General features: G+C 40.5%; 4 protein-coding genes across 6 annotated transcripts; 1 reads left to right on the top strand and 3 right to left on the bottom strand.

Moving 5' to 3' along the window:
• Positions 1-1,826: 1,826 nt before the first annotated feature.
• On the bottom strand, positions 1,827-14,215 carry LOC122412037 (uncharacterized). Of its 2 annotated transcripts, XM_043421275.1 has the most exons (5): positions 14,083-14,215; positions 13,347-13,527; positions 2,568-2,717; positions 2,361-2,495; positions 1,827-2,169 (listed from the first exon to the last, which is right to left on the bottom strand). In XM_043421275.1, the coding sequence occupies exons 2-5, from the start codon at positions 13,479-13,481 to the stop codon at positions 2,128-2,130; spliced, it is 462 nt and encodes a 153-aa protein (XP_043277210.1). In that variant the 5' UTR covers positions 13,482-13,527; positions 14,083-14,215; the 3' UTR covers positions 1,827-2,127. The 2 variants fall into 2 exon arrangements, with proteins under 2 accessions (XP_043277210.1, XP_043277211.1); XM_043421276.1 differs by lacking the exons at positions 13,347-13,527; positions 14,083-14,215 and adding an exon at positions 3,186-3,360.
• Positions 14,216-14,361: 146 nt separating this feature from the next.
• Positions 14,362-22,816, bottom strand: LOC122412036 (ornithine decarboxylase-like). 2 transcript variants are annotated; one of them, XM_043421273.1, is made up of 8 exons: positions 22,369-22,816; positions 18,376-18,549; positions 18,028-18,293; positions 17,836-17,912; positions 17,049-17,562; positions 16,610-16,824; positions 16,068-16,276; positions 14,362-15,931 (listed from the first exon to the last, which is right to left on the bottom strand). In XM_043421273.1, the coding sequence occupies exons 3-8, from the start codon at positions 18,212-18,214 to the stop codon at positions 15,721-15,723; spliced, it is 1,413 nt and encodes a 470-aa protein (XP_043277208.1). In that variant the 5' UTR covers positions 18,215-18,293; positions 18,376-18,549; positions 22,369-22,816; the 3' UTR covers positions 14,362-15,720. The 2 variants fall into 2 exon arrangements, with proteins under 2 accessions (XP_043277208.1, XP_043277209.1); XM_043421274.1 differs by lacking the exon at positions 22,369-22,816 and adding an exon at positions 19,527-19,784.
• A 648-nt stretch (positions 22,817-23,464) lies between these two features.
• On the bottom strand, positions 23,465-24,646 carry LOC122412040 (transmembrane protein 14C). The gene is made up of 3 exons (XM_043421278.1): positions 24,414-24,646; positions 24,043-24,232; positions 23,465-23,718 (listed from the first exon to the last, which is right to left on the bottom strand). The coding sequence occupies exons 1-3, from the start codon at positions 24,487-24,489 to the stop codon at positions 23,655-23,657; spliced, it is 330 nt and encodes a 109-aa protein (XP_043277213.1). The 5' UTR covers positions 24,490-24,646; the 3' UTR covers positions 23,465-23,654.
• Positions 24,647-25,213: 567 nt separating this feature from the next.
• RpS20 (ribosomal protein S20) lies at positions 25,214-26,321 on the top strand. The gene is made up of 3 exons (XM_043421277.1): positions 25,214-25,370; positions 25,606-25,711; positions 26,008-26,321. Exons 1-3 carry the CDS (start codon positions 25,368-25,370, stop codon positions 26,262-26,264), a joined length of 366 nt encoding a protein of 121 aa, XP_043277212.1. The 5' UTR covers positions 25,214-25,367; the 3' UTR covers positions 26,265-26,321.
• The last annotated feature ends 443 nt before the right edge of the window (positions 26,322-26,764 follow it).

Below are 26,764 nucleotides of genomic sequence, written 5' to 3'. Positions count from 1 at the left end.
TCCCGGAACGACGTTGAGTATCCGGAGAACGGACGCGGGGCAGCACGAGCGAATAAAGAGAAGGGCGTCCCCGAAGGCTCGCTCAGGGAGCGCTTTTACCAGGGGGGAGGGGAAACGCTCACGAGAGTTTTCGACTCCAAGTCAGCGATAGCGAAGTATTTTCATAGCGGTCGAGGCTGCCAAGGCGATGGGGAAAAATCGGTCCCCGAACACGAAGTTGCTCGGCGGCCCTGCAGGACCGTCGCTCGGACACTTCTCGAAAGATAATTATTTATTTATCATCGACACACAGAAGCGTTGGTGCTCGCGAGGCTGTCCGCGTGCAGCGCGCGCCGCCGTACTCTCGAGGAACCTTGAATCGTACTACGGGGAAGGCCTGTACCGGGATCGAAAAAAATTGAGAAAAAAATCGCTTCGGACTCGAGTCACCGCGCTGCTCTGCTCTCCGCCGCACAGCCGTAGGCCTTTCTCGACGACTCCGCGTCCTTCTCAACAGATAATCAGAAAGAAAAACACGCCCGAGCTGACAATTCATACGCTCGGGACTCGTATTTTCCTATCGTCGACAACGTTTTATTCTACGTGAGTGATATACACGAGAGGAACACAAGGTCTGCGTCGCGCTCAGAAACCTCGAGGCTCTGTTAGCCTGCCGCCGAACCGACCAATTCTCCTGCCCTGCACGCCTGCTCTCATTTCGAGTGTTTCTCGCTTGACGTTCCTCGATCAGTGATCTTGAATTTATCCTAACTTTCCATAAACCTTCGTCCCTCGCCTTCGCGTACGCACCGGTTATTCGCTCACTTGCCCAACGAACTTCTCGTCACCGCAATCGCAAGTGAGGCAGGTCGTGGGGTTTCCTCAGTTTGTTTTATTTTTTAAAATCATCGTCGAAAGGGCCGCTGTGACTGGTGCCTTGAAAACGGAATTTTGTTCATTATTTGTAGTTTTTATGGCACAGTTGAGGCGTCGCTTGTATCTTGAGAAAATGGCTGAAAAAAACATTTCTTCTTATAACTAACGATATTTGGTTGATTTCTCAGGATATTTGATCAGCTGATTGAGATTTCGTAACACCAAATACTCCGATTTATATTATTCTGTTTATACATTTTGGTTGTCGCCACAGTGATTTTTCTTAAAAGGCAAAAAAATCTTTAGTCATTCGCATTCTCAGAGACAAACAGAATATTTTGTAACTGTTCAATGCTTCGTAAAAAACATACAAACCTTTTGTCTGAACAGCAGAACGAAACTGTTTAAAAGTGCAGTACAGTTCGTCAACCCTCTCAGACCGAGGCTTCTTTCAAGTTGAAGGGAAATTATTTCCTTCATTATTTTATCTCAAAATACTTTCTAGTTTACGAATCCATTGTAACGCTTTAGTTTTTGTTGTCAGCAGGAAATACGCGCGCAGCACTTATGGGAGTAAAGTCAGGAAAATTTACCAATTAATCTAGCACCTACTGCCTTAAATACATAATAATATTAGCTTCCCTTTGAAAGGGTATGACGTTTGGAGTATGAAAAACAAAGGTGTACTCCCTTTTATTTTGCGATAACTAAAGCACGTTTTCACACAGAGCCAAGTCAACACGAAACGCCTGTTTCGTATTGATATTTCGATGGATTAAAGCAGCTTATCTCTTAGTTATTTTAGGAGTATCCATGGTGCAATCTAACCTTGGAACCAGGCAGTTAGAAGCACGCTCCGAGAGGCTTAGCTGATTTATTTTTCTTTGGTATTTATTCGGCAGGACAGAAAAATGAATTTCGAACTGCATTTAGTTCAATGAAATATATTTCATCGTAAAGTCACATGCAATAATCAGTTTGTTTATTTAACGATAAAATGTGTTACAACGTAAAAAAAACTTTGTCGCGAACGACATCTTACTGACTGTTAGACATTGTTTATTAATTTAGTGACGGCGACTGGTGAAGTCTTCGTCGATTGTAATAATCTCAAGTGACGATGCTAGCTCGAAGAATCTCAGTGTCTGGTATTTTCATTGGTTCCTTGGTCTCCGGAATGGCTGCTCGCGGTATCTCAGGATCAAGATCGGTGCGTGCTTCCATCGAAATCTATTGGTTTTATTCGCTCGAGGTGTCCTAATTCCGAGTTTTTTAATTTTTGATCAATAAGTTTAAATCCTTGAGCTCGCCGATCTGATAAAAAAAGAGGAAAAATTTGTTGCATATTTTGGATTAAAATCGACGAGAATTAAATGTGAAAATTCTTTTGAGTCGAGTCGGCATTCGGTGTGGAAATTCCGAACTTTTCGACTCAATCGAGGATGCGATTCCCTCGCGAAATGGATCGCCACGCTGCGGCTCCGTTCACTCGAAAAAGTACTCACCTTCGTGTCGCACTCGTTGATCAAGTCGTCGAATTCCTCCGACTCTAAGTCGTACCCCGAAAGATCGAACGCACTCAATTTGTTGTAGACCTTTTTAAGGTCTTCGAAAAATGGGCCCCTAGTCCGGATTAGATCCTGCGAGCAATAAAGTTCTTGAGCACCGCGAACTCGGTTCGTCAAATCCGACGACCGTCAGCCTTTACTCACATTTTTTTTATTCTCTTTTCCACTCTTTAAAAAGGCGCTCGTGAAACTGTCATGAACATCTATCATCGCCCTATCCATGTCGCTCAAATACTTTTTCTGGGTGTTTATCAGTTCCTGCAACTTCGATGCATCCGGACGGGCAGGGGCCACCTGAAAATTTCGACAGATTCTCTCACTTGACGCACGAAAACGGTTGGTCGAGCGCTCCGAACGAGCAATTCAAGAACCAAAGCAAAATCGGTTTTAAGCAACGAAAATCACGATCTTTCTTTAAAAAGCAGCCACAATCCCAGGAAACTGTGGTTACGTTCGATTGCTCAAATTCAAAATCGCTTCAACGGAGCTCGAAGAAAAGCTGTTTGACTGATAAAATTCACTAAAAGCTCCGGTTCACTGATTTTTTAATTTGTCAATTACTTGACACAAAACGAGAAACCTAAATCGATTATTCCAGAGGAGGATCGACGAATGATTGAGGAAAATTTTCCATTTTTTTTTTCAATCTCGTTATTTTGGTTATTTAGTCACAGTGATTCGCCGTTCCTTCGAACATTCAGTTCTCAATATTCTAAACAATTGATTTCGATGCTCAAATGTATCGACGCGGAGCGTACTTACCGAGGCGACGAGGACGATGAGAAGCGTAGCTAATATTTTCTTCATGATCACTTTGGGCGCTGTTTTCGGAATAATTATCTCCATGCGAATGCTGCGGGGTTTTTAAAGGCGAAATTGGTCTAATCGTGAAGCGTTGTGAAACTTTCTACGAGGAGATGGATGTTTAATCAGTTGTGTAAATGCGCGGTTCTCCGATAGTTGACGCGATATGCCGAGGAAAGATGAAACGTCGCAGGTATATGAATACGAAATACGCACTAATTTTGAAATTATTTTGTCGCAAGAGTTTCGAGATGTTTTCACGATAGTGGAACGACGGTACAAATTTACCTGAAGCTTGTAATCTTGGCACCATTTTACAGCACATTGGTTGACGCGTCACTCATTAAACATTGGAGTTTAAAAACAGAAACAGAGGCAAACGTGAGTTCGGAATGGGAGAAAATGGTTTCGAATAGAACGAGAGAATGAATAATTTTTTAACGTTTCTTACGAACTGAAATCGTTTCCATACGTTTTATTCTTTATTAAAAGAATACAAAAATGAGGTTTCGTCAGGAGGCTTCATAACGGCTGCGAACATTTTCGAAAACTTGTCCCCATTCGTCGCCATGGTAAGGCTCGTTGATCAATCGATCGCCACGCTCGACACATGTGCCAATATGAATTCTTTACAATTTTCTGTGTTTTTTCGCTCGATTCGTTTCCCCTTTGTCCCTCATTTTCGAATCTATGCTGCGCGACATTCGTCGCACTTCAATGGCGGAACAAAAGATATTCCATTTTCGTCGTAACAGACTGACGTAAATAAGGTTTGCTAACGATCAGGAACCCAATTAATTCTCTCAGATTGAAACCGGCAAAGCGGAAGTTGTGCGCGGGCGTAATAGCATGTACGTTTGTTGCATGAAGCCGCGGCGGTGCGAGCACTCTCACCGCGTGTGTACACATCGAGAATTCTTCGATGTTTTTTATTTTTTGCCGGGGCTATTCGGAGTCAACGACTCGGAACAAGTTCAGAATCTCGGAAAATAATATCGCTGCGAATAAACAAACGTACGAGTGCGGAAATTTTCTTGTGCTCCCGAGCCCCTGCAATTTCCTGGCGAGTATTCACGAATTCCCATTTATTAATTGCAGTTTGCGAGGATTCTCGGGGCCTCGGACAAAAATACGCAAATTTTCAAATCCCTTTGCTCCTCGTTGCTCTACTCTTTCCCGATTTCTCATCAAACGTCAATTGCTATTCGGACTTCGAATTTTCACCTCCCTAAGCACATTGACGTAGATCATGCCCGAAAGATCGTATTTCACGGGTGCCTAAATTCGGTCGATTTTCACTCCCTAATTAGGGACATAATCACTTTAAATTAATGTCAAAGTCATCGATTCGATATTGTAAATCAATGTTTTCAACTTATCTTTTGAAAAATTAAATTACAAGCCATTAATTAATCGAAGATCCATCGATGACCGAACCCCGGCGAAAATACTGTAGTTTTTATGTTAAAAATCGCATTAGAGAGCGCAGAGGGAAAACGCGCGGGAAATGGATGAAAAAAAAAGAATGGGCCGAGCCAGGGAGAAAGAAAATGCCGAAATAAGCGAGTGTGAGGTTGTACGAGTGCTCACTACCAATTTCGTTAAATCTTTAACGTAATTTATCTTTATTACTGATAAGACAAACTTCGCAAGAGGCGTTAATTCGTTATGTGGAAAGATAAACGATGTCCCACGCATAGTCCTTAAAACCTTGTGTATTTTGCTTCACATTTAAGCACCGTTTGTCTCAATACCCAAAAAGACGAAGCCTTCAAAATTTGATGTCCGTGCGAGTCGGCTATCCATTTGAACTCTGAGTAAATTGCGAGATTTTATTAATAAAATCGTAACGCGCATGAGCTACCTTAATCAACGACTCGAGGCATCGAATTTTCACCTCCCAAGCGTATTAACTCCGCTGCGAGTAGAAATATCATCAGTTATCGATACTCCGCTAGAAAGTTGCCTCGTCGATAACTTTTTAGATTGTCTTGTTCATCGTTCCCATTGAAACGAGCAGTTTTTCTCGTCGTTGTTTATGTGCTCATATTTATTTGTTTTATTCTCCTTTTAATAACACGTTCGCGGAGATAAAAATTGCTCGGTTTAATGGACTGATGACGAAAAAAGAAACTATTAAATCTAACGTGGTCAACGTCCAATGTTAGAGTACTTTCGAGCCGACTTCTCTCGTCCTATTATGTAAGCTAACGCGCCGCCCGCGAGTACCGGTGCTCGAATCACTCGGATATCTCGCTGCTACTCGCAAGGGAAATGCTCGAACCATGCAGCCACATGCGCCGGTTGTTCCTTTCAATATTTCCTCTTTCTCTCTCGTATCACTCACTATACCAATAAATATGAGCTCCGGCCAATGTCCATGGGCTCTTCGTATCCGGAGTACGGAAAGCATTTTAAGGTACAACTGCGGATGGATAGCTCGACCAGAAATTATATCTGATTGGAATTTCCGTACTTCGTGATGGAATAAAGATCTGAAAAAATTGAACAACATTTGGAAAGCTGTGAACAACAATTATCAGTAATAATATTGCCCAAAAGTTAACAACAAATTGTTTGAACAATTAATTATTCGACAATTCTGCGGTGCGACCTATTGTTTTTTTTTACGAATCAAATGTGTGTATTTTCCCGAATGCTCATGAATTTTTTTCCGATTTTTCGTAGATTTTTGAAATTTGTTGAAAAAATTTTGAAAAAAATTTTTTCTAATTTCAATTTTGGATATGTGTTTCAGAAGACGTATTTACCATCAGTTTTTAAAAGTCTCAGGGTTACTGCATCAAAAATCTTCAAATAGAGCCACTTAAAAAATTTAAAAAAGGGAATTTCAATGATCCACGAAAATACTGAAAAAAATCATGAGCGTTCAGAAAAATGCGCGCGTTCGATTCGTAAAAAGAAAACAAGGGTTTACTATAAAGTTGTTAAAAAATTATTTATTTAAACAATTTATTAATAACTTTTGGGCAATATTATTATTGGTAATTGTAGTTCATAACTTTCCAAATGTCGCTGAATTTTTTCAGATTTTTATTGCATCACGAAGTACGGAAATTCCGATCAGCTACAATTTATATCGGCTGGGCTATCCATCCAGTAATACCTTAAGGAGTTTCGGTACAGAAGTCAAAATATTAAGAAATTGATCAAATTTGGTGATAATGTTCTTCAACATCACGTGCGAAAACACAAATTTTTTTCAATATTTTCTTCTACTTAGTTATCGAGTAATTACGCATTAAAGCAGATTTCTTATGCCCGGAATGTATACCTATATATATGGAAAGGCTATGCTTATACACGTAAACTTTAGTGATCAATTACTCGATAACTGTGTAGAAGAAAAATCTTAAAAAATTTGTATTGTCAAATTTGGCACTAAAGAATATGTTCACCAAATTTTATAAAATTCTGAACTTTTTGAAATTTTTTATGCTTTTAGCATGGTTTAGCATGGCAACATTGTATCGGCTGTACCGAAACTCCTTAAGTCCTCGTGTAGAGTAGATTCTCTTCGATTTAATTGAATATTAAAATCCATTCGAACCGAGTTTCCGGTACTGGGAACAGCAGTTTCCATTATTTTCCTTGAACCCTCAATGTTTCTTTGGTTTCCTGTACAAATTTATTGAACCGTGAATTCTTTGGGTGATTCGATTGATTTTTTCAGCCCGTCAATCGGTTCGATTCCTCTCCGCAATTCTCGGCATCTCGATGTCCGATATTTCCTTCGGACTCGTCAGTTTTACGATTTTTATCAGTTTTTCCTTGTCAATAAACGCCACTCCGAAAAGTCTGTTCGAGTCTTTTCGGGGCGTTGAGCGAGCGGACAGAGAGAAGGAATTTACCGAATTTTCTCCGGATCGTCCCGGCCCCGAGCGAGCTGGAATGCCCCGTACAAAACAACGTACGTTGCACTACTCGCGAGAGCATTCCGTCACTCTCCTTCCCTCAATCCCGGAAGCAGAAAGCCGACGCTAAGCTGCTCGAGTTCGAGAGAGCCGAAGACGGCCGAAGCCGGAAGTTGAACGGCGGCATGCGTTTCTTCGAGTTATACTGTAACGTATCGAATTATAAGGAATATTATTCGGTGGGCTCGGTATGCGGATTTAAATGGTAAAAAGAAAGGAGCCAAGCGAGGAGGAGGATAAAAAATGTTTTAGCCCATTTACCGGGGGGCCGTTTATTTACGACGATGTGTTGACCTTTCTCCTTCGATCGGAGCCGGTTCGGGGGCTCGGAGTCGGTGATTTACGGAGTGGAGCACAATGGGCAAGCTCTCAAATGTTTGACCTCAGCGAGCGAGGAGGAAAATCGAGGGGGGGAAATAGGAGCGAGTGTGGAGCAGGCGAAGGCGAACGTCGTCGCGAGTTACGAGTCGCGAGCAAATGTTTTCCGGTTTTCCGTCTGGCTGCGAGAAAGGGGCATACTTATAAAAGTGCACATGGACATAATAAAAGAAAGAAAATCAAAAGGAATGCGAGCGCGCGCGTGTGCCCCCTGCGAGAGCAATTCGAGCTTTATCGTTGCGCCGATGCACAAGACGGCGACGCCACTGTCGTCGTCGTATCGGCATCGCTGCCGGGCCCTGCTCGCGCGAGAGCGAAAGTACTTTGTACCACGCTCGGCTTAGCAAGAGAAAGGGGACACGCTTTGCTCCTAATTTTCTGTTTTAAATTCTCCGTCTCTCTCCCGCTCGAGCCAGCGTGTACGTAGAGTCGGATACACGAGAGCGCGCCGAGCCTGAGTCCGCCCGACGTTGAACTCGCTCTCGAGATAGGTGCAATTCCTCGTGTGCCGAGCAGGCTCGCATGTGTCTCGTTTAAAACACGATTTTGTGTACAGATCGATGCAAAAGTCGAGCCCGCGCGGAAAGTGTCGTCGCTGCCTCGTTAACGAGTAGAGGACCTCGAAGGCCGTGAAATTCTGAAGAAGTAAGTTCCTACACGTTTTTCCCTCCGATGTGCCGTTCGCGAAATATCGATCGATGAAGTTCCAGCCAATGGCGGGGAGCGTCGACGGGAAGTGGGAGTGGCGAGGCCCGAGCGACGACGCTCGCGCCACTCATTTTCTTCGGAATTTCGTCGAGATCCCCGAGCACTTGCTGAAGAAAACCTCAGTCTACGGAGCCGAATCGTTCTCGTTGGGGGTCAGCATCGCCGCCACCGAAAAGCCTTGCCCTCACTTTTATTCCCGCTGTCACCGGAAATGCCCTTTTTCGAGATCTAATTACCATCGAAAGTGTTCGACTTTCCAGCCTCCTTCCACACTCTTTCCTTCCCCCGGCCCCCTCCGATGTAGCGCAATCCTTTTTCATCTTTTATTCCTCCTAAGCCTATCGTTGCGCAAGCCATTTCTCCTACTTCCGAAACTCGAGTAACGTGCGCGCGCATACTCGCGGAGCGAGGATATGATTCATGAAAATATCGTTTATGCAGGAGAAAACTTTTGCCGCAGCGCGGAGCAGATTCGACGAAAGAATTTTAAAAATCTACTTCGTACAGGAAACATTTCCGTTTCTGAAACATGCTACAAAATGCATGCAATTCATTGGGAAAAAAAAAAACAAACAAAACTTATTCGAATTCCCAATGGACTTGAGTAGCCAAAAATATCGACGACGCGCATCATTTTTGTTGAAACAAAAAACCAATGCAAAAAATTCTCTTGAAAAAGCGAAGAAAAAAAATGTATTCTATGTTCGGTTTGACACTACGTCGGTTAAGCACAATCGTCATTGCGTTTAATTAGGAGTAAATAACGCGAGCATAATCGCGTCGTGTTAAGTCTGTTGTTCCAATTGTGCAACATTTGTTATTGAAAAAAAGGAGAGAAAAAAAAAAAGAGAGAGGAGAGAGAAAAACAACTCGAACAGAGTCTCGAAGTGTTCTGCTGCCGATGAAAGTTGGCATTCACGTTAAATAATTAACGCGAATGCCGGGGCTAACCGCATTGTTGTGTGTTAACGGAGATAAAAATAAATATACAATATCGATCGTGAGATCGTTATACGCTCGTAATTTAATTATGTTGCGCAATTATTCGTTGTTGTATTCCGTATTGGACAAGCCTCATATCCGATGCAAGTCCGGCTCAGACAAATCGACTTCGATATTTATCTGTTTATTTATATATGTGCGTCAAATAATCGAGTGTTATACGTGTACAGGGTGCTCCACGTTGGACATGCGGCCTTTAGACGTTCGTAATTTTCATGGGAGAAATACAAAAAATAGGAGAGGATTTGAAATATTTGTGGAAAAATACCTTAAAATTCACGAGTACGCGAGAGTAGAGTGGAAATATTTAAAATAAATAAATGAAAGTGATTAATCGTGGTGACAAAAGCGAAAATACAAATTGAAGTTTAATTGAAAGTTGTCGAGTATATAAAAATCTTGCCGGTGTCTTTGATTGAAATGAAAAAAAAATTAATTCGTATTTTCCTTTCACTATTTAATTTAAGCCCAAAGACTGAACTGACCGAGGCAAAGTTGAAGGAACACTAATAGACACGATCTTTTGTGGAATTTTACTCGAATCGCGGTCCATCTTTTGATTAATGATCGCAATTCGATTGGTTAGAATTCACTGGTACTGTTCTTAGTTCATTAACACGCGAATACACCAATCGATCATAATAAAAATGATAATTTATCTCTGATTCATGATAATAATGTTTGTTTTCCTTGAAAATCTATTCAGCGGGTGATTTTTTGAGCAGGCTGCCTCGAATCTTTTCGGGAATATCCATAAATCGGGTCGTTGCACCGTCCACAAACATTTTTTTATATTAGCGGTTCTCGTTGTTTCTTGGAATCGCTAATGTGATTTTGGAACGGGCTCGTATCTCACCGCGGCATTCCCTCACATCCGTCGACACACTCGCGATATTTCATCTCGAAATATTCCAGCGAATACACATGTATGTATGCGTGTGGATACACGAATTAATGTAAATACGCGATAAGTGTTTTACGATAAAATTCTTGGAGAAGCGTTCGAATGGTATAAACACCGAGGTAGCGAGAGCAAAAACCCTCAAAATTAGCACGGTCATGAAAAATGTGGACATTGAGAACAATAAAAAATGAACTGTACGAAAAACAATGCGACGAATGGATTACAGCCGTTTTTTCTGTTTACTTTTTTCGCCGCGTCGCAGCGCGCCAGCAGCGCCTCTTGTTTTGGCATCGAAAAACCCGTATTTTGTTGTTTGTTATCGTTCGTCCGCCGCAGAGTCGTATCTGTGCAATCAAAAACGGAAAATTACCGAGAGTCAACCAACTCTTCATCAGAATTATTGTTTTCTATCAATTATTTAAAGTCGGCTTATAAAAATCGTGATGATCTCTCGCCGGGATAATACTTTTCGTAATTATCTTGAATAATCGCGAAACTTCTTCGAGTTTTGTATGTTTTTTTTTTTTTTCATCTTGGCGTTTCAACCGCCGCTGTCAGTGAGGTGGAAAAAAAATGTCGAAATAATCATTGTTTCACTATCGCCGAAAGTCTGCTGGGCTTTCTAAACAATTACAAAAGTCGTATCGGTTGGCGTATCGCGTCTTTACACAGTACCAGAGGAAGTCAAGCATGCTATTACAGAGACGACTACTTTTACTAATATTCCTCTCGTCTCTCAACCTCTCTCTGATAAAATGATCGAGTGCTCGATCGATCCTCCTGTATCTCTCGTTTCCTTTACCGCGTTTTCGTTGCATCACACAATGGCGAAATTATTTGGAAAGACGAGAAATAATGACATTTCAACTCGGAAAAGTCATCGATCGATGTTTCGTCTCGACATAATTTCAATCGTTTCTATTTCATTTTCGCGTTCATTTTAAAGCTACTTTGAAAGCCGTGCTCGAAAAAAATTATCGTTCCTTTCGGCTGACACCGTTCGTTGACTTCTCAATTGAAAGAATTTGCGCGGTGTTTTTTCACTTTTTACATACTCGAAGCGGAGGCTTTCCTACACGAGTAACTTTTTTCGAGGTTATGTACTCGCAAACGTTTCACTTAAAATTTGCAGCAAACACTGTTTTCCTGATTTCTGTACTCGTCAACAAGTTTTGAAGGTTTTCTTAAGAAATTGAATCAGGAAATGAGTTGACATGTGCGTGCGCGAGAGCGACTGTTTTGCTAGGAAGGTCTTTCGCAACGATCCAACTCCGTAAATAAAATTCCATAACAAATATCAAATATGGAGGTGGTGAAAAAAATGTGTCCAAAGTAGAACATAGAAACTGCAGGTGTCACGGCGTTTCAATAACTTTGATTCGAAGGTCGAACTCCGCTAATTGAGAACACGCATGTATCATTAAATAATAATTCAACGAATTAGGGGGATACGAATTTTGGGACTTTGTCGGCCTTGGATAAGCGAATACTGGTTCCATTAATAATCATTACGGAAACAGCAGCACCTGCGAAAATAAGTAGAACCACAAAAATGAGTTATGGTGGTATATGGTAGGTCTGTCATAAACAGATGTCATGGCCGTTCGTAGAATATCTTAAGTCGTTTTATTGAATATAATACTTCAAACTATAATTGAGAGCATTTCGGTTGAAAAAAGCATGTTAAAATGCTGAAAAGCAAAAAAAGGTTGAGGCAATTCTTTGATAAATTGTTCAATTGAAATAATCCTCCACTTGTCCATAACCTCCAAACTCGTGGTCGCAGCCTGAAGGCACAGAACGAATTCGTACTGGGCTCATCAACTGTTGTCTAACCCGATTTTCAATTCAATTTTTGTACAAACGAGCAGAGATCTATTTTTACATTTTCCGACGATCTTGACTCGGTTATTACGTGGGCAAAATAGTCTGAAATCTGAAATCGTGAGAAATAAAAGGTGAATACGCGCGCGCGCGTGTGTGTGTGTGCGCGCGCGTGTGCGTGTGCGTCGAAGGATCCGCGTCGTTAAATGATTATTTAATAAATAAGTCTTTCCATTGACCCATCGAAACGTCTTTTTCAATCGTTCCTCTATAAAGATGAATTTATTACTTATTTATACGAAACAGGTTGTAGATTTGGTGTCGATAAATTTGGTGATGAAAACCCGTTTGCGAGTTTGGTTAGCAGTCTAAATGACGTCAACGCGAGCCATTGAGAGCGAAGCTGACGCAAGTGTCAGCCAATGGGAGAGCGTTTGGCGAAGACACCAAACTAGTTCTGTTTTTGACCGCTTCGAGCAGTGTTGACCGTTGAGTCGTCGAAATTAGCTCAGGCTCAGGCTCAGACAAGCAGGCACTAGGCAGAGCACGACGAAGCATGATGGGCTCATTTTAAAAATAACCCAATTCAAAGCTGCAGCAATTTCTTCGTCAAACACCGAGAAAGAGAATTTTTTTAGGCTCACATAAACGTTGTATATCGACAGAGAATCGCAAGCGCGTAAACGCCTTCGACGCACTTTTGTGCGCTTCAAGGTTTTTAAGAATTGCGTGAATTCGATCAAGAGGAATCTTTCTCATCACGTAACGTCGAATATCGTCACACCTCTTCAACGTCCACTCTTTTTTATTTATGATTATACGCGCCTTACGTCATTCACGGTCTCATCTCGACGAGAGAGTTATCCGTGGACCCGCCCCCCGTCTTTCTCTTCATTTTCAATTGTTTCACGAATCGATCGTTGCTTTTGGTCAAGAGGCATGAGGGGTGGGGGGTCCCCCAAACGCTGCAGCTTGACCAAGAGTTGTTGTTCTCTTATCGCCATTGTTTTGAAGGATGAAATGAGAATCGGACATCGAGCGGGAAGAAACGACTGTCGGGGAAAGAAATTTCGTTCGGGCATTCAGATGAATTCGAAGTAAAAGTAGAAAAAGGTGACGGCGGAGAAATATATCGACCGTTGGACAATCGAGATTGTATCAATAACTAATACATTTGTATCCTTGTGTTTTCTTTTTTACGATAATCAGCAACCGAATTAGCTGGTTCATCGTGAACACCGGGCGCGGGCCACAATAACTTTCCTTTTCACTGCGTATCTCCCTTTCCTTTCCTTTTTTTTTTATATGTTCCTTTCTTTCGCTCGAACGTTTCGGAGCTCGCTGCTTCATGTAATAACTTAAACGCACCTTGAACCTTTTGTTGAATTTCAATCGGAGAAAAACATAAAGAACGTCAGGTAATCCGTCACGCCCGAAATAATGACATCTCTGAACGCCTTCGTCACGGAGGAACGCCCTCAAGAAATCACCGACTTCCGGCATTTTGCCAAAAAACAATGCAAAGTGCGTTGCGGAGCTCTCGAAGAGCCTGAAAATCAATGGAAATCGTCGAAACTGTGTGCAACGTTCATTAGGAAACTTGAGGATAATAATCAAAGTGTATCGAGTCGAGCAGCAGCGCGCGAATAAAATAGAGAGTTCGGTGACGGGAGCTATTACGTAAAAGAGATCGTTACTAACGGCGGATCGCGTGAAATTCACTTGGGGGGGTTGTTATTGAATAATTGGAGGATTTATGAACAAGATTAAAACTGGTTTGTGCTCGCCGATGTACACAACTCAAACTTTGAAACAAAAAGAGAAAAAGAAACACGCGGTGACGTACTTCTTTAACCTAAAAAAGATAACTCGAATAAAGAAAGCCATCGAATTTGATTTCAAGGGGAAATGCCCATGACGAACTTTCGAAAGATCGATCGCAAATTTTTTCTTTACTTTACGCTACTTTACGACTTCGCAACACCCCGTTTTATTTCCGAATTCTTTCGAGTTTTTAGACTCTTGGAAAGTAGTAGCAAAAAAACATGAAATATCGATTGTTCGAGGTTAGTTGAATATAAAAATGTTTATAGTGAAAAATTACCAAAAAATCCATGTTTTTCGTATAACCTAACCTCTCGAATAGCCGTATCTTCTGAAACCTCGAAAGCCCTCGGTCGAAGACCGAACGATTTGTTTGGTTACTCTACCCACGTATACAATCTCCCAGGAACGTCCGGTGAATTTCACTCGTAAACAAAAAGCGTAAATTTGTTTTCCTTCGAAGCTAAGAAGCCATTTGATATCGTGGATTAATGGAAGCGGAGATTTCGCAGGAAAGGGTCTGTATTTAGGTATTGGATGACGCAACGACGAAGCGACGTTTCTGTACACGTAAAATCAAGTTTATTGATCTAGTGTAATTCATTACAATTGTGAATTTATACTGAACATTAAATAACAATAATAAAATTAATAATAATAGCCGATATATAATACAATGAATCAATATGGAAACTAATTGTTTTTTGTTGTTTTTTTTTGTTTTAAATCTTGTGACAGCTGCCTCAATGCCTCAATAGTTCCTAGCAACCCTGCAGAGTTTCAAAGTTCTCACAACTAATGAAAATTTTTGAAAAATTATCGTAAAGGGGAATATTATTTGTTTTTCGATCGTTTATCTTCTTTGTTATTCGTTCGTTCGTTACGAAGTGTTACTACGCTATTCGACAACAATGATTTATATTTTATTTTCTTTTCGTTTTCTACTAATTTCAAGTTTCGTTCGACGAGTGACGTTTCAAACGAGAATCCGGTTAGGCGATTCAATTTTTAAGGTTTTGTAAAATTATTATTATGCAATAACCGTTCACGTGTCTGCGAAGCGCGAGCACGTTTCGAATCGATTTTGAGCCTCCGGCGAGCTTAAATCTTAAATCAACGGATCAAATTAGCGGCTAAGAAATTCCGAAGCTTAAAAAAAAGATGTTTTCGTACCTTTTTATATGTTTGTTCTTTGCTAATTCTCAATGTCGGAGATTGAGAAAAAAATTGTCGAAATACGACTCGTTCGTAGCAATCGATTATTTCGTTCGCGGTCGTTCGGTGTCGATCATGGCTTTCGCCTAAATGTTAACCTCCTGGTCGTTTTAAAATGATCTCGATATCGATTATTCGTAATGAAAGTTACTTTTGTATTTGTAGAATTCAAGACGACGTCTGGATGCAACGGTTTCGTCCGTTTGTAGTTTTGTCAATTGGAATAATTGTGCTCAGATTATTTCTTTCGAATGGTTTCACCAAAATAACTCAATTCCACGAATTGTTTGTTTTTTTTTTTTTCGTACGAGACCATGGCGTTTCGGTCATTGGTTTATCGAATCCTTCATTTTTTTTTCATTGAATTCGAGGCAAGAACTTCTTTCCTGTCGAATTTCCGGTTATGTCCGTTCGGATCGTCAGCGAGCGAGCCAAGTGTCGGTAAATACGTTATCTTCTTATCCTTTTTATAGCCCAGGAAAAACATAAAAAGCCAGTAAATCGTGCCAAAAATCCGGCGAAGGAAGAAGCGGTGAAGCTGTTGCCGGTGGCAATTCCTCGCGTGGATTTTTTTCGTCCTCCTTCGCCTTCTCTTTCGTCAGCAAATACTCGCTCCGTCGATTAGTTCATAGAGCGTCGCGCGTGTCCATAGGAGAGGAAGGAGAAGGGAAAATAGGAGCGGATAAAGGGGGGGCTCTAAGATTCAGTTGATCGGATCGACTTCGACGAATTCGTAGATGTACGGCGATGAGCCCGGAGAATCAGCCAGAATGCTGGGGCCTGACAAGTCGATGGCAGGCTCGCTCCACTCGATGTCGGTCCCTCCGATGTCGAGACCCAAACGCAAATTCGCTGGAGTGTTGTCGATTACGAAATGATCTTCCGTCAGGGGCAGCGCGTCTTTCAGTAGGAGCCTGAATTCAAAATCATCAATGGAAACATGAATAAATGTTCGAATGAGAATATGAAACTGGAACTGACTCACAATTCACCATTATTGTGCTGAATCGACGAAGCCTTTATTCCGCTTACTAAAAACAGGCAACTTACCAAACACCCTCGTCTGCAACAACGTGAACCTTCGGAACTGGAAATCCGTTGAACGGCGAAGCAACGGGCAACGTGTAAGCACCCATGTTCTCGAAAATAATCCAGTCCCCGAGTTCCATCTCGTGGAGCAACATGTTCTCGACGACCTGGTCAAGTCCGTCGCAGGTCGGACCCCAGATGCTCGATGGCACGAGTTTGCCGCAACCATTCTATCGACAGTAACAAAAATTCTTGATTTTTCATTCAAGTCAATCAAGTTTTAAGTATTTTTTTATGGCTATTCGACTGTGATTTTGGAGTCAGGACTTATGCAGACGGTGCCCACAAGTACGGAAACTCTGTTTAATAATTTATTTCCAATGGGAGATCTTCAGATTCTAGTCGGATTCGATTCCTGGATCATGAAAAAATTCGTTTTCAAACATTTTTTTTCGGGAGAGCTTCACAAGCCCCCCCGCCGGTCGTGGTTTTTTCCCTTCGCGATTGTGATAATCGGTCTCAAAACAAACTTAATAAATCAAATAAAGCGTTGCATTTCTCACCTTGAGAGGTATCGGTTTCACGTGCTGATGATCGTAGAGAAGACAGTTGAAGGATCCGTAAACGCCGTCGTTGATGTAGTACATGTTATGAGTGATGGCGTTCGGAGACATTTTGTCCCCGCGAACGGAGCGTTTGCTGTGAATGCTGGTTGCAAGGGTAAATGCGGAAGCGACGTAAAAACGGCCGGGCTCAGCGATGATGTGAACGTCGTCGGCTGTAAACAAAAACGAAGGCTCAAAATTTGAAGAAATCTTAAAATGACTACAGATCGACGAATTAATGTCTTTCAGAAAAGAAAAACAAATTTTTTCTAGACAAAAGTGTGAATTTAGAAAATTGTATGCTTCACGGACCGTTACATCGCGGTTAGATAAAAAAAAAAAAAAAATGGAATAAAAATACGAACTGAAGCAATACGAAACAAAACAGCAGACTCACATGCGAAATATTCGTCGAGAGCTGCGTTGATAACCTGAGCATATTTGTCGATGCTCGTGCCCTTGTCGCCAGGATAGCCCCCACCAAGGTCAAGGATATAGGGCTTGTAGCCAAGGTCTTTGGCGAGCTCGAAAAGCACTCTGGCGTGACGTATGGCGCGTTCGAAAACCGGAGGATCCTGACAGCCGGAGCCGACGTGGAAGCTTACACCGACAACATCGAGATCGAGGATACGGGACAAGCGCAGAAGATTCGGAGCTTCGTAAGTCGGATCGCAACCGAATTTCATGCCGAGCTGACATTGGGCAACTTCTGCGTCACAGCGTATGCGGATCACGATTTTAGCCCCCGGATGCAATTTCTTTATCTTGTGCAGTTCGCTCTCGTTGTCCACGGTCATTGTGTCGACTCCTACTGCAGCTGCATGTCGAATGTGGGAGGCTGGCTTTGCCGGATTCGCGAATATGATTCTTGAAGAATCCACTCCAACTCCAAGCACTTTGTTGATCTCGACCTTTCCAACAAATTTCAGAAGTCACACGTTTTTTCTATTGTCTCTTAGCATTGTACAGGCGAAATTTAATTTTAAAATCATTTGTCATCCTCCAAGAGAAAGAGAAAATTGAAAATTTTCTAGCAAAGGAAACACTACTCATTTTTACTGTAAAATAGCAAAAAAAATCTAAATATTTGTCTCGTTATTCTGAATAATAAAAATTTGACGTCTTTGTGGATATTTTGTCCCGGATATTTATAATTATTAAAAAAATGTTCAGTAATTCCTCACCTTGGAAGCACAATCGAAACCGGTTCCAAGAGCAGCAAGAACTTCGAGCACGATCAGGCTGTCGTTGCACTTGACAGCTGGAAAAATATGAAAATCCATTAAAAATCTGAAAATTTGTAGTCGGTTGGCTGTTAAGCAGGGTGACATATTTCCTCCATGAACTCAACGAATTGTTTGAGTGTTTCGACTAACCGTAGTAAGGATTAACGCGCGGCATTTTCTCCTTCCATATTTGATGCTTGTTGACGATGTCTCCGATGTCAAGAACGTAAAAAGCTTCTTCCTGAAGACCGCTCGTCGCGATATCACGAATGACAGTCGTGACGCTTGATGATCCATCCAAAACGTGGATGCGCTCGTCCAAATTTGTCACCTTCATGATTGTTCGATTGAGGATTTTTAAAATTGTTTATCTGAAGAATTATTCAAACGGTACTCTGCGGATGCTAGGCAGCAATCTGTAACAAATTTCACCGGTTAATAAGCTCGATCGATCCGCACATATCCCAACAATCCATCAAATTTCATGCGGATACTTACGAGGCAGCTGTCAATGAGAATTAGGAGTTTCGTGGGGAAGCGGGTCAAGACGATATCACTTTAGGGGTGCTAGCAAAGCCACGGGGGCTCTGCGTTCAGGGCCAACTTCCAGTTGCCGCTGTTACTCTGACACCCACCAACAGACTGGTTTACCAGTCTATCGCAGATAGAACCCTGCAACAAAAAAGTCGACAACGTTAGAAAAAAATGTTTATTCGTGTGGAATCTGCGCAAGTGAATATTCTACCAGGAAAAATTTGCTTTCTCCGGTCGTCGATTTACTTGTCATTTCTTCGCAATATTTTATCACAAATTCTAAACTGTGCCGACAAATTGTTTGTCTCATGAACGTCTGTATGTGGAGCGCGATAAAATCGTTTTTTCGTTAACATTCTTAAGATAAGAGGCAGACTGCTTGGTACCAGAGATCGTACAATCGTCCAATGGATTTATTGATCGATCTCGGCTGATCTCGGCGGTCGCGATCATTCGTTGACTCGTTTTTGCTTATTGGGGGGCGGAGGGGGGACTTCGAGATTTCCAGAAAAGTTTGACGTCAGCGAGTGCACTCGGGAAATTTTTCAAAGAATATTTCCTACTTTTTTAATGATTTTTTTTCATTGTGAATTTCATCGGAAATTCATAGCTCGACGTGAATTTTTGTTTTAGTGATCGCGACTGGCGAGACTATCGATAAATTTTGACATCGATACAATCGTGTTAACGTCGAAAGAAATTTAATCTCGAAGGAGCAGCGTTGTAAACAATAAAACTTTCCGTTTGACTGTAATTACGAGTTTTTTTTTTATGTTCACTAATTAATTCGATTGCAAGTGCGAGCATTCGCGAATGCTCAAAGATAAGAAAGCGGCGATAAAACAGTCACTGACACCCGCGCATCTTCGACTCATCGTCACTTTGTGACACTTTGTAAATCGGTAGCAATTTTTTATCACGAACGAATTACCTACGGGATTGAACACTGAATAAAGCAAAGGAACACTTTTGATCGAGCATGAACGTAGAAAATTGTGTATCATTTTGACAAAAATTTTGCCAACGATCGAAAACATTCGGAATTTACGGAAACCTCAATATCGCACAATTCGGCATGATTTTTCGTCTTCGAAAATGAAAAGACAAGAGCGTACCTCGTTGTGGGATGAAATTCTCGTGCCTTCTGTATCACACATGCAACAAAACCCTCCGCAGGTTGACAGTTATCGGCGCTTCGATCGTTTTTATGACGAAAGCCGATGGGATTTTAGGAAATTTGAAAAAAATAAACGAAAAAGTTGGGAGAAACGAGAAAGAACTACGGTTGAGACAGTTTTTCGGGTGATTTAAGAGTCTCGAGGATCTCCAATTTATCGATGTCTCGTGAAAGAAGCTTCGCAGGAATACCGTTCGATACTGAGCCCGAAGCAACTATTCGGACCACTATTTATACCGGAGAAAGATGATAAGTATTATCAGCCGAAGTCTTCGTGCTTTCAGAGAAAATGAGAAAGACGAAAAAAAGAGGGATAGACGAAGAGCGTTATCTTTGAGAGCTTAGGAGAGAGGTACATGGTTCATAGAGATCGGATCTCATTGGTAAAGAAGTATAAAGATTGCGAGGATAGAGTGAGGATGCAGTGTCGAGTTGAGGTCACAATTAACGTCGAAAAATCAGTTGAGAATTGCACCGCTAAGTCTCACTATCTTCTTAGGCTTACCGCCATATTGTTTTTCCTTTTCGGCCATTTTTATGAAATTTTAACGGCCGAGACGAAATTTCGAGGGAGGGGGGCGCACTGATTATCAGCCGGAAACGAATTGTCATTCGAGATATTCGTTTCAACGATTTTATATCAAACCTCGTGATCGAATGTGCGATCGATTCTATCGCCGGTTTTTTGGGGGATTCATCATTTCTTATCGAGATTGCCCCCTGCGCGTTTTAATGCGAAGTTTAATTGACGAAAATGTTCTCGCAGAAATGAAACACGAACATGAATACCAAACAAAGTTGTAATTACATTTAAGAGCGAAAGTTAGCTCTTGTTATCGTTTTAATGTAAATAATGAGCAGATGTCTGACGCTATCGAACAATGGAGCAATGGCGTCCGACTGTTTTGTTCGTTCGACCCCCTACCGAGACCCGGAGAAGCTCAAATGACGAGAGGAAATTGTCGAACAAGACTAAACAAATGTTATCGCCTTTGAGAATGAGATCCGATCAGATCTGTCCAACGTGACAACATTGTTCTTTTTTTTCTTCGTGTCGAGGCTGAACACTATCTCGCCTAATAATTCATGACGCAATTTAATAATGAGAGAAAATAAATGATGCACAGTGTTCCCGATGACCTTTGAAACTGAGACCGAGTGTGCAGCGCTCGACCTCTAATTTTCTAGTTTTTACGAACAACTTTCGATTCTTATGAAATTCAATTCACGCTCCCTAACCTTATTTCGTTTTGCAACGATATTGTTTTCCTCAAAAAAACCAAATTGCGCCACATTCCACGAAATCATGCTGAGCTTCGCTGCCAATTTTCCTCCATCTGTTGAACGTCTCCAATAAACGTATCAAGCTGATTCACTGATAAATGAATGAGCATTCTTGTACGAGATGAAGATTTGCAGAAAATATTTTTGCGAATCTTATCGCTTGAGGTACTTGCATTCATTTTTATGACCACCGGAGAAACCTGCTTTCTCAAACACAGCAGCTGTTTCATGTAAACAAATCTTGAGATCATTTTCTTGGAAACGAATCCCAAGATAATCAGAGTATGCCATGGTTAACAATGTGATTGGAAAATTCTGCTGATAAGAGACAAGCACCTGACGCTTGGTCCAATTGCGGGAGTTCCCTCGATGCGCAGATCCAAAGAAACAAGGACAAGATTACCGCAAGGGTAATCTTGGGACAAAAATTTTGATGGGTTATCGGAACAAGACCTCGTGGCAACTGATAAATTGAATACAAGAATTCCAAGTGATTATGTATCTTTGAGGAAAAATTGGAATGACGAGACACCTGCGACAAAGATTTTGCGATTAGAATTCATGATTACGTGCAATTAGAATCTACCACGTTTCGTAGCGAGCTAGAAATCCTTCTTTATTTATAGAACTGAGCAATCCTATCATTTTCTGTAATTGATGGTGACGAGTCTCCAGGTTTTTTGTTTCTTATTCAGGTGAATTCTTTAGATATGTGCAAAATCTTCTGGTTTGTCGTCGCATCATTTTTTCCTCAGAAAAAACCATGTTTTGGTGGAAAACAGAATAAATACAAATTGAATAAAATCAAATTTGACAGCTTTAGTTGAAAGAGGGGGAAGAATACATTTTTTCACTGAATTAGGATTGCGACTGAAAAAAACGAAGTTCCAGTTTTAGAAATATGCCATGAAATGTGATGTAACACACAAATCGAATTTACGTGAAAATTCGGTGACGAAGGTAAACAAAAACATGCTCCGATAATAATTTGATGAAGATCTGTGTAATTCGCGAGTTTGCAGCATAATTTCCTTCAACACTTTCGTGCTGCCAAGCCACAACCCGCGTCGATGACAGATAATCAGCGTAAGATACTGAGGCTGATAAACTTATCGTAATTCAACGGTTTTCTGTTTTGTTCTTCTCCTGTTTTGTTTTCGATACTGCGTATGTAATATTTTCAGGAACCAAGGTGACATTGATTGAAGTGAATGCAATAAAGTGCAATATCGGATATTCTAAGGGAAACAGCCAATTTGTGATCGATTTGTAGTGGATGAAAATGGATTCGCGCGATTTAATCGAACTTCGAATGAGCATGAGCAATGTTACAGAAGGATATGAGCACCACTGGAAAATGCTTATCGGTTCGCAGTCACGGGGCGGGGAAGCGAGGGGGAGGGGGGGGCACAATTGATGGTTATTTCGTCGATTTCGTAAGAGCAATGATAATATCGATTGTAATAATGATAAAAATAGAACGAGGAGCTAATTACCTTATCAAATGATCGCCACCCTGCGGGCCGGCACTCGGTTATTGGCGGAATGGTGGAGGTTTTCGTTGACTTGATCACAAAAATCAGTCAAAAAAGTGTTGATTGTAACGATTTTCGTCCGTTTTCGGGCCACTGCTTGTCTGCTGTTACTCGAACAAATTTAACGAACAACTTTGATTTCGTAGAGAACATTCGTTCTCAAGTTTCGTCGCTTCACGATTTTCAAACTTTTTCGATCAAAGGTCTCAACGGCTCTGCCCACTTTTGCGTCGAATTATTGGTGATTATTTATCTTCCTTTCCACTTTATTTATCCGATTTATTTTTAATCTTTATATTTATTTGGATGTTGAAATGCGAAATTGCCAAATTCCAGATCCTTCAGACCCCCGTCACGGCAGAACGGCCACAGCACACAGCAGCAGCCATCAAACGCAAACCTCGACCTCCAACGATCACGAGTTCTCAAATACATCAAAATTCTTTCCGATGCGTCACTATGCTCACGACTTCCGATTCGCTCGACACTTGAGGATTGCGTCGTATACACCAATGAAATTAATTTCATGGAATTTTCATAGCTTGTTACTGACACGGTCTTGGTTACTGATGCTCTCTTCTCGAGTCTCATTGGTTTCATACTTTTGGAACGCTCCAATGGTGGTGATTTCATGAAATTCAGGACTCTTCGAGACACAGCATTGGCCGCATACTTTTCATGCTATCCGAATTGAGTGGAATAACATGAGGGGTGGTACCATCTACCTCCATTAATTCAACCGACTGATTTTGGACAGTTTTTGATTTCCAACGTTTTTTCGTGTAAATTGTTTGTCGGAAATCGTTGGATTAAAATCGACGAAAACCAAAATTCGTGCGAGGTTAGCTTTTTTTTATAATGAAATGTGAATTTTCAAACACCTTTGAATAAGCACGGATGTCTGTCTTGAGTTATTGTTGTTATAAAATGAATAACATTTTATATTCATGGTTCACGTAATTTTTTCATGATGGTAAATTAATGGGAGAAAGTTGGGAGCAAAAAAGTATAGAAGGATAATCAAATGTAACATAGACGGAAAACAAGTGCTCAATTCTACCGATATAACAAGAAACTTTATTATAAATATTCATCTTGAGCCCTTTTACAGTTATAAATATGCAAAATAAAAATAGAAGATTCTAAACTTCGAAACATAATTTACACCACCGTAGCCAAAATGCAGAATGATATCTACACGATAAACATGACTCTACATGCGAGTCGGACAATTTTATTATATTCAATTAATCGGTTCTTAGTGCAGGTGTCCTGAATTGGTGGAAAATTGTTCTGACAACCATCGCTGCACTGAAAATGAAAGAAACACACAAATTCAATGAGAGAGCAGAACAACAATCAGCTGGATTCTCAATCAGACTGAACAACGTGAAAATATTCTTTAGATTTCACCAATAATTCAAAAACATATTCAATGAAGTTACAGAATTTCAGGAGTTTCAGCACAAAAAATTCATCCGAAATGTTTGGAGTTTGTCAAAGTTCTGCATCAGATTGCAACGAAGGAAAAAAGTTCAATGAATAAATCAGATTTTGATACTGATTGATAGCATCTTCGGAGTTGATTTATAGAATTTTTGTTATAATGGTTACACTCTTCCTATCCTACGATACCTCATGATTGCAATGACACCAGCAGGCATTATTTTTCCAGTGTTATAAAATCGGTAACCCATAATTCCTCCGAGAGCAGCGCTGGAGCCCAAGAACATTGAGTACTGAGGAGGAGTGGACGAGATTTGATAAGCTCCGTAACCCAAGACGCCACCAAATAGTAGACCAGCTCCAAGCGAAGGAATAGAATCTGTTAGATTGAGAAACTTATTAACAATAGTTGCACGAGAATATTGTGTGAAAATGACAAAATAATTTTTTTTTAATCCTCCGCAATCTTGATCTCCGGCACATTCTCATGGAAATAGAAACTGTATTCTGAAAATCAATGCATCAGAGAATAAAAACAAAAACAAAACGCTCTAACTTACTGGATTTAACGTAACCCAGAATTCCACCGGCTGCAACGGCTCCTGCGTAAAGAAAAGAAGGAAAATCGATCGGCATTTTCGCAGATTTATTCGGAGAATTTAATCCGACAATAATATAATTTCACTGGAGTCAATTGTTGCAAGGTCGCAGTGAAAATGATTGAGCTGTTTTTTGTTTTGCTGATCAGCTACGCGCAGATACGCATTTCCTCATGAATATCAAATTCATGGAGAGCCTATGGAGAGGGTGCAGCACCACGAACATCTTAAGGTTTCTCACACTGGACAAGGCATGATCGCGAAATCAACCAACTGGCTTGAGAAATTAAGAGAAAAGATGTTTGTGATTGGCTATCAAGTTTAATGGTTCTATAAATCCATTTTTTGTGCCTAGCATTCCCCCATATTCGAACTTGGTCGAAGGATCACGTTTATCATTGTGAATCATTATGTTTTGCGATGTGATAAAAGTTTTCATATAAAAATGTACTCCCCAGTAAATAAATTGTTTGTTATTCAATGCAATGTTGAAAATAATAAATGGTCAATTATGAAACCACAATGACAGTCATCGTTTTTGAAATTTCAGGTTGCTCAGCTGGGCATTTAAAAATTTTGGTTAACTTTATGGATTTCCGGTTGTTGAGAACAAGATTTTTCTGCGATTAGTAAACTAAGATTTATTTTTTAAGAAAGAAAACAGCGAAATCCAATTAATTACGAAATAGAAATATTGTCGAAAGTTGTTTAAATATTTTTCAATTTTATTAAAAATTCGAAGTACATAGTAAGTCAAAAACACAAAACACTGCGTCGAAGTCGAAACGGAAGTCGAGAATTCCGGCAAAGGTTCTCTTTCGCTGACACGTGCAGCTTCCGCGTAAACTGGTTCAGCGCTGATCAGTTTTTGGATTATTGCAAATTGATCATCTCGACCAGGAAAATCAATCAATAATGGTAAATACTCTAAAAAGTTGACTGCACTAAATAGTTATTTATAGTTAACTCTACTGAATATTATCAAGTTAAAAAATTGAAAACATTGATCGGTGGAGGTTAGGGTGGTCGAGTTGTCGGTAGTGACGAGAGGATCGCTCGAAATTACAAGTTTTAAATCAAAGGTTTTTTTTTCCTGTCTGAAACATCAAAGGAATAGTGAATTTTAATAAATTGATTTTTGCTCGACATACAGGCAAGTCTTAAAACCGATAATCCTGAGAAGCCAGGTCAGGAGGTTGCGCCTATTCATCGCATCAGGATTACTCTGACTTCTCGTAACGTTCGTTCGCTCGAGAAAGGTAAATCTCTTTTTCTATAACATTGATAAATGAACTCAAGAACTTGGATCTTGCTTCTAATTTTGCTGTTTTCCAAATTTTTCATCCAACCGATGAGTGAATAATAAAAAAAAAGGAAAATTTTAAATGAATAAACAAATCTGTAACTTGATAAAATAAGTGATCTGCCCTGTAATCTATCTTGAAAATATATTAAAGATCAAAAACCTCGCAAAGTTTGTAGCTTTTGATAAGAAATTTTCTTGCATAAGGAAATGAATCACTTAAAATAAATTAACCATGATGTTTTTTTCAAGTTTGTGCCGAGTTGATCCATGGTACGAAGAAACAGAAATTGAAGGTCAAAGGACCGGTGCGTATGCCCACTAAAATCCTTAGGATAACAACCCGCAAAACGCCCTGCGGTGAAGGTTCCAAGACTTGGGATCGCTTCCAAATGAGAATCCACAAGCGAGTCATCGATCTCTACTCGCCATCCGAAATTGTCAAGCAAATCACAAGTATTTCAATTGAGCCTGGTGTAGAGGTTGAGGTCACCATCGCCAACGATTAAATCATTGACCATTGATCGATTGAAAATGATTTTAATAAAAACGTGAAAAAAACTGAACATGTATGAACAGATATTTTGTTTTCCTGCCTTAAATATCTACGAAATGAGCTTTTTTATTCCATATTTTTTATTAATTATTCGTAGTTTCGACGGCAGCAGCGACACGCAAGTTTGTTTTCTCAGCCATCGCTTAAGTTGGCGCGTTTCAACTCGCGCGTATTCAAGCACTGTTTAAAAAATCGCCAGTCTCAAGAATATCGTTAATTCAGTATTGAAAACAATATTTTTTATGTCAACGTCTTTTGTCGCGTAACTGACGGCGGGCGTGGTTTGAACGTGAGTGATCGGTAGTTGAATGATTTAATTAAACCTTTTTGATTTAAAAAAAAGTTGATCGTTCGTATGAAAATACGAGTAATGCTCAAATTATTCAGCTGTATTTTTATTCCCAAAAATGAAGTACAAATTGAATTTCCAGCAGCGTTCAAAATGGCCGCTGT

The sequence above is a fragment of the Venturia canescens genome, chromosome 6 (genome assembly GCF_019457755.1).
Source record: "Venturia canescens isolate UGA chromosome 6, ASM1945775v1, whole genome shotgun sequence".
NCBI lineage: Eukaryota > Metazoa > Arthropoda > Insecta > Hymenoptera > Ichneumonidae > Venturia > Venturia canescens.
Note: the sequence above shows the minus strand (reverse complement) of the source record. Positions and strands in the feature narration are given on the sequence as shown.

Excerpts from the sequence above, each read along its gene's own strand:
- LOC122412040 (XM_043421278.1), bottom strand. The coding sequence starts at position 24,489 with ATGCCGATCGATTTTCCTTCTTTTCTTTACGCAGGAGCCGTTGCAGCC. Across the intron at positions 24,233-24,413 it reads TCTGGGTTACGTTAAATCCA|ATTCTATTCCTTCGCTTGGA; the intron begins GTAAGTTAGAGC and ends TCAATCTAACAG. Across the intron at positions 23,719-24,042 it reads GGTGTCATTGCAATCATGAG|TGCAGCGATGGTTGTCAGAA; the intron begins GTATCGTAGGAT and ends TTTCATTTTCAG.
- LOC122412037 (XM_043421275.1), bottom strand. The coding sequence starts at position 13,481 with ATGCCGGAAGTCGGTGATTTCTTGAGGGCGTTCCTCCGTGACGAAGGC. Across the intron at positions 2,718-13,346 it reads AATTCAACAAAAGGTTCAAG|GTGGCCCCTGCCCGTCCGGA; the intron begins GTGCGTTTAAGT and ends CGAAATTTTCAG. Across the intron at positions 2,170-2,360 it reads TCAACGAGTGCGACACGAAG|ATCGGCGAGCTCAAGGATTT; the intron begins GTGAGTACTTTT and ends TTTTTTTATCAG.
- LOC122412036 (XM_043421273.1), bottom strand. The coding sequence starts at position 18,214 with ATGAAGGTGACAAATTTGGACGAGCGCATCCACGTTTTGGATGGATCA. Across the intron at positions 17,563-17,835 it reads GTTTCGATTGTGCTTCCAAG|GTCGAGATCAACAAAGTGCT; the intron begins GTGAGGAATTAC and ends TTTGTTGGAAAG. Across the intron at positions 16,825-17,048 it reads TCTCGACGAATATTTCGCAT|CCGACGACGTTCACATCATC; the intron begins GTGAGTCTGCTG and ends TTTTGTTTACAG.
- RpS20 (XM_043421277.1), top strand. Across the intron at positions 25,712-26,007 it reads CGTTCGTTCGCTCGAGAAAG|TTTGTGCCGAGTTGATCCAT; the intron begins GTAAATCTCTTT and ends GTTTTTTTCAAG.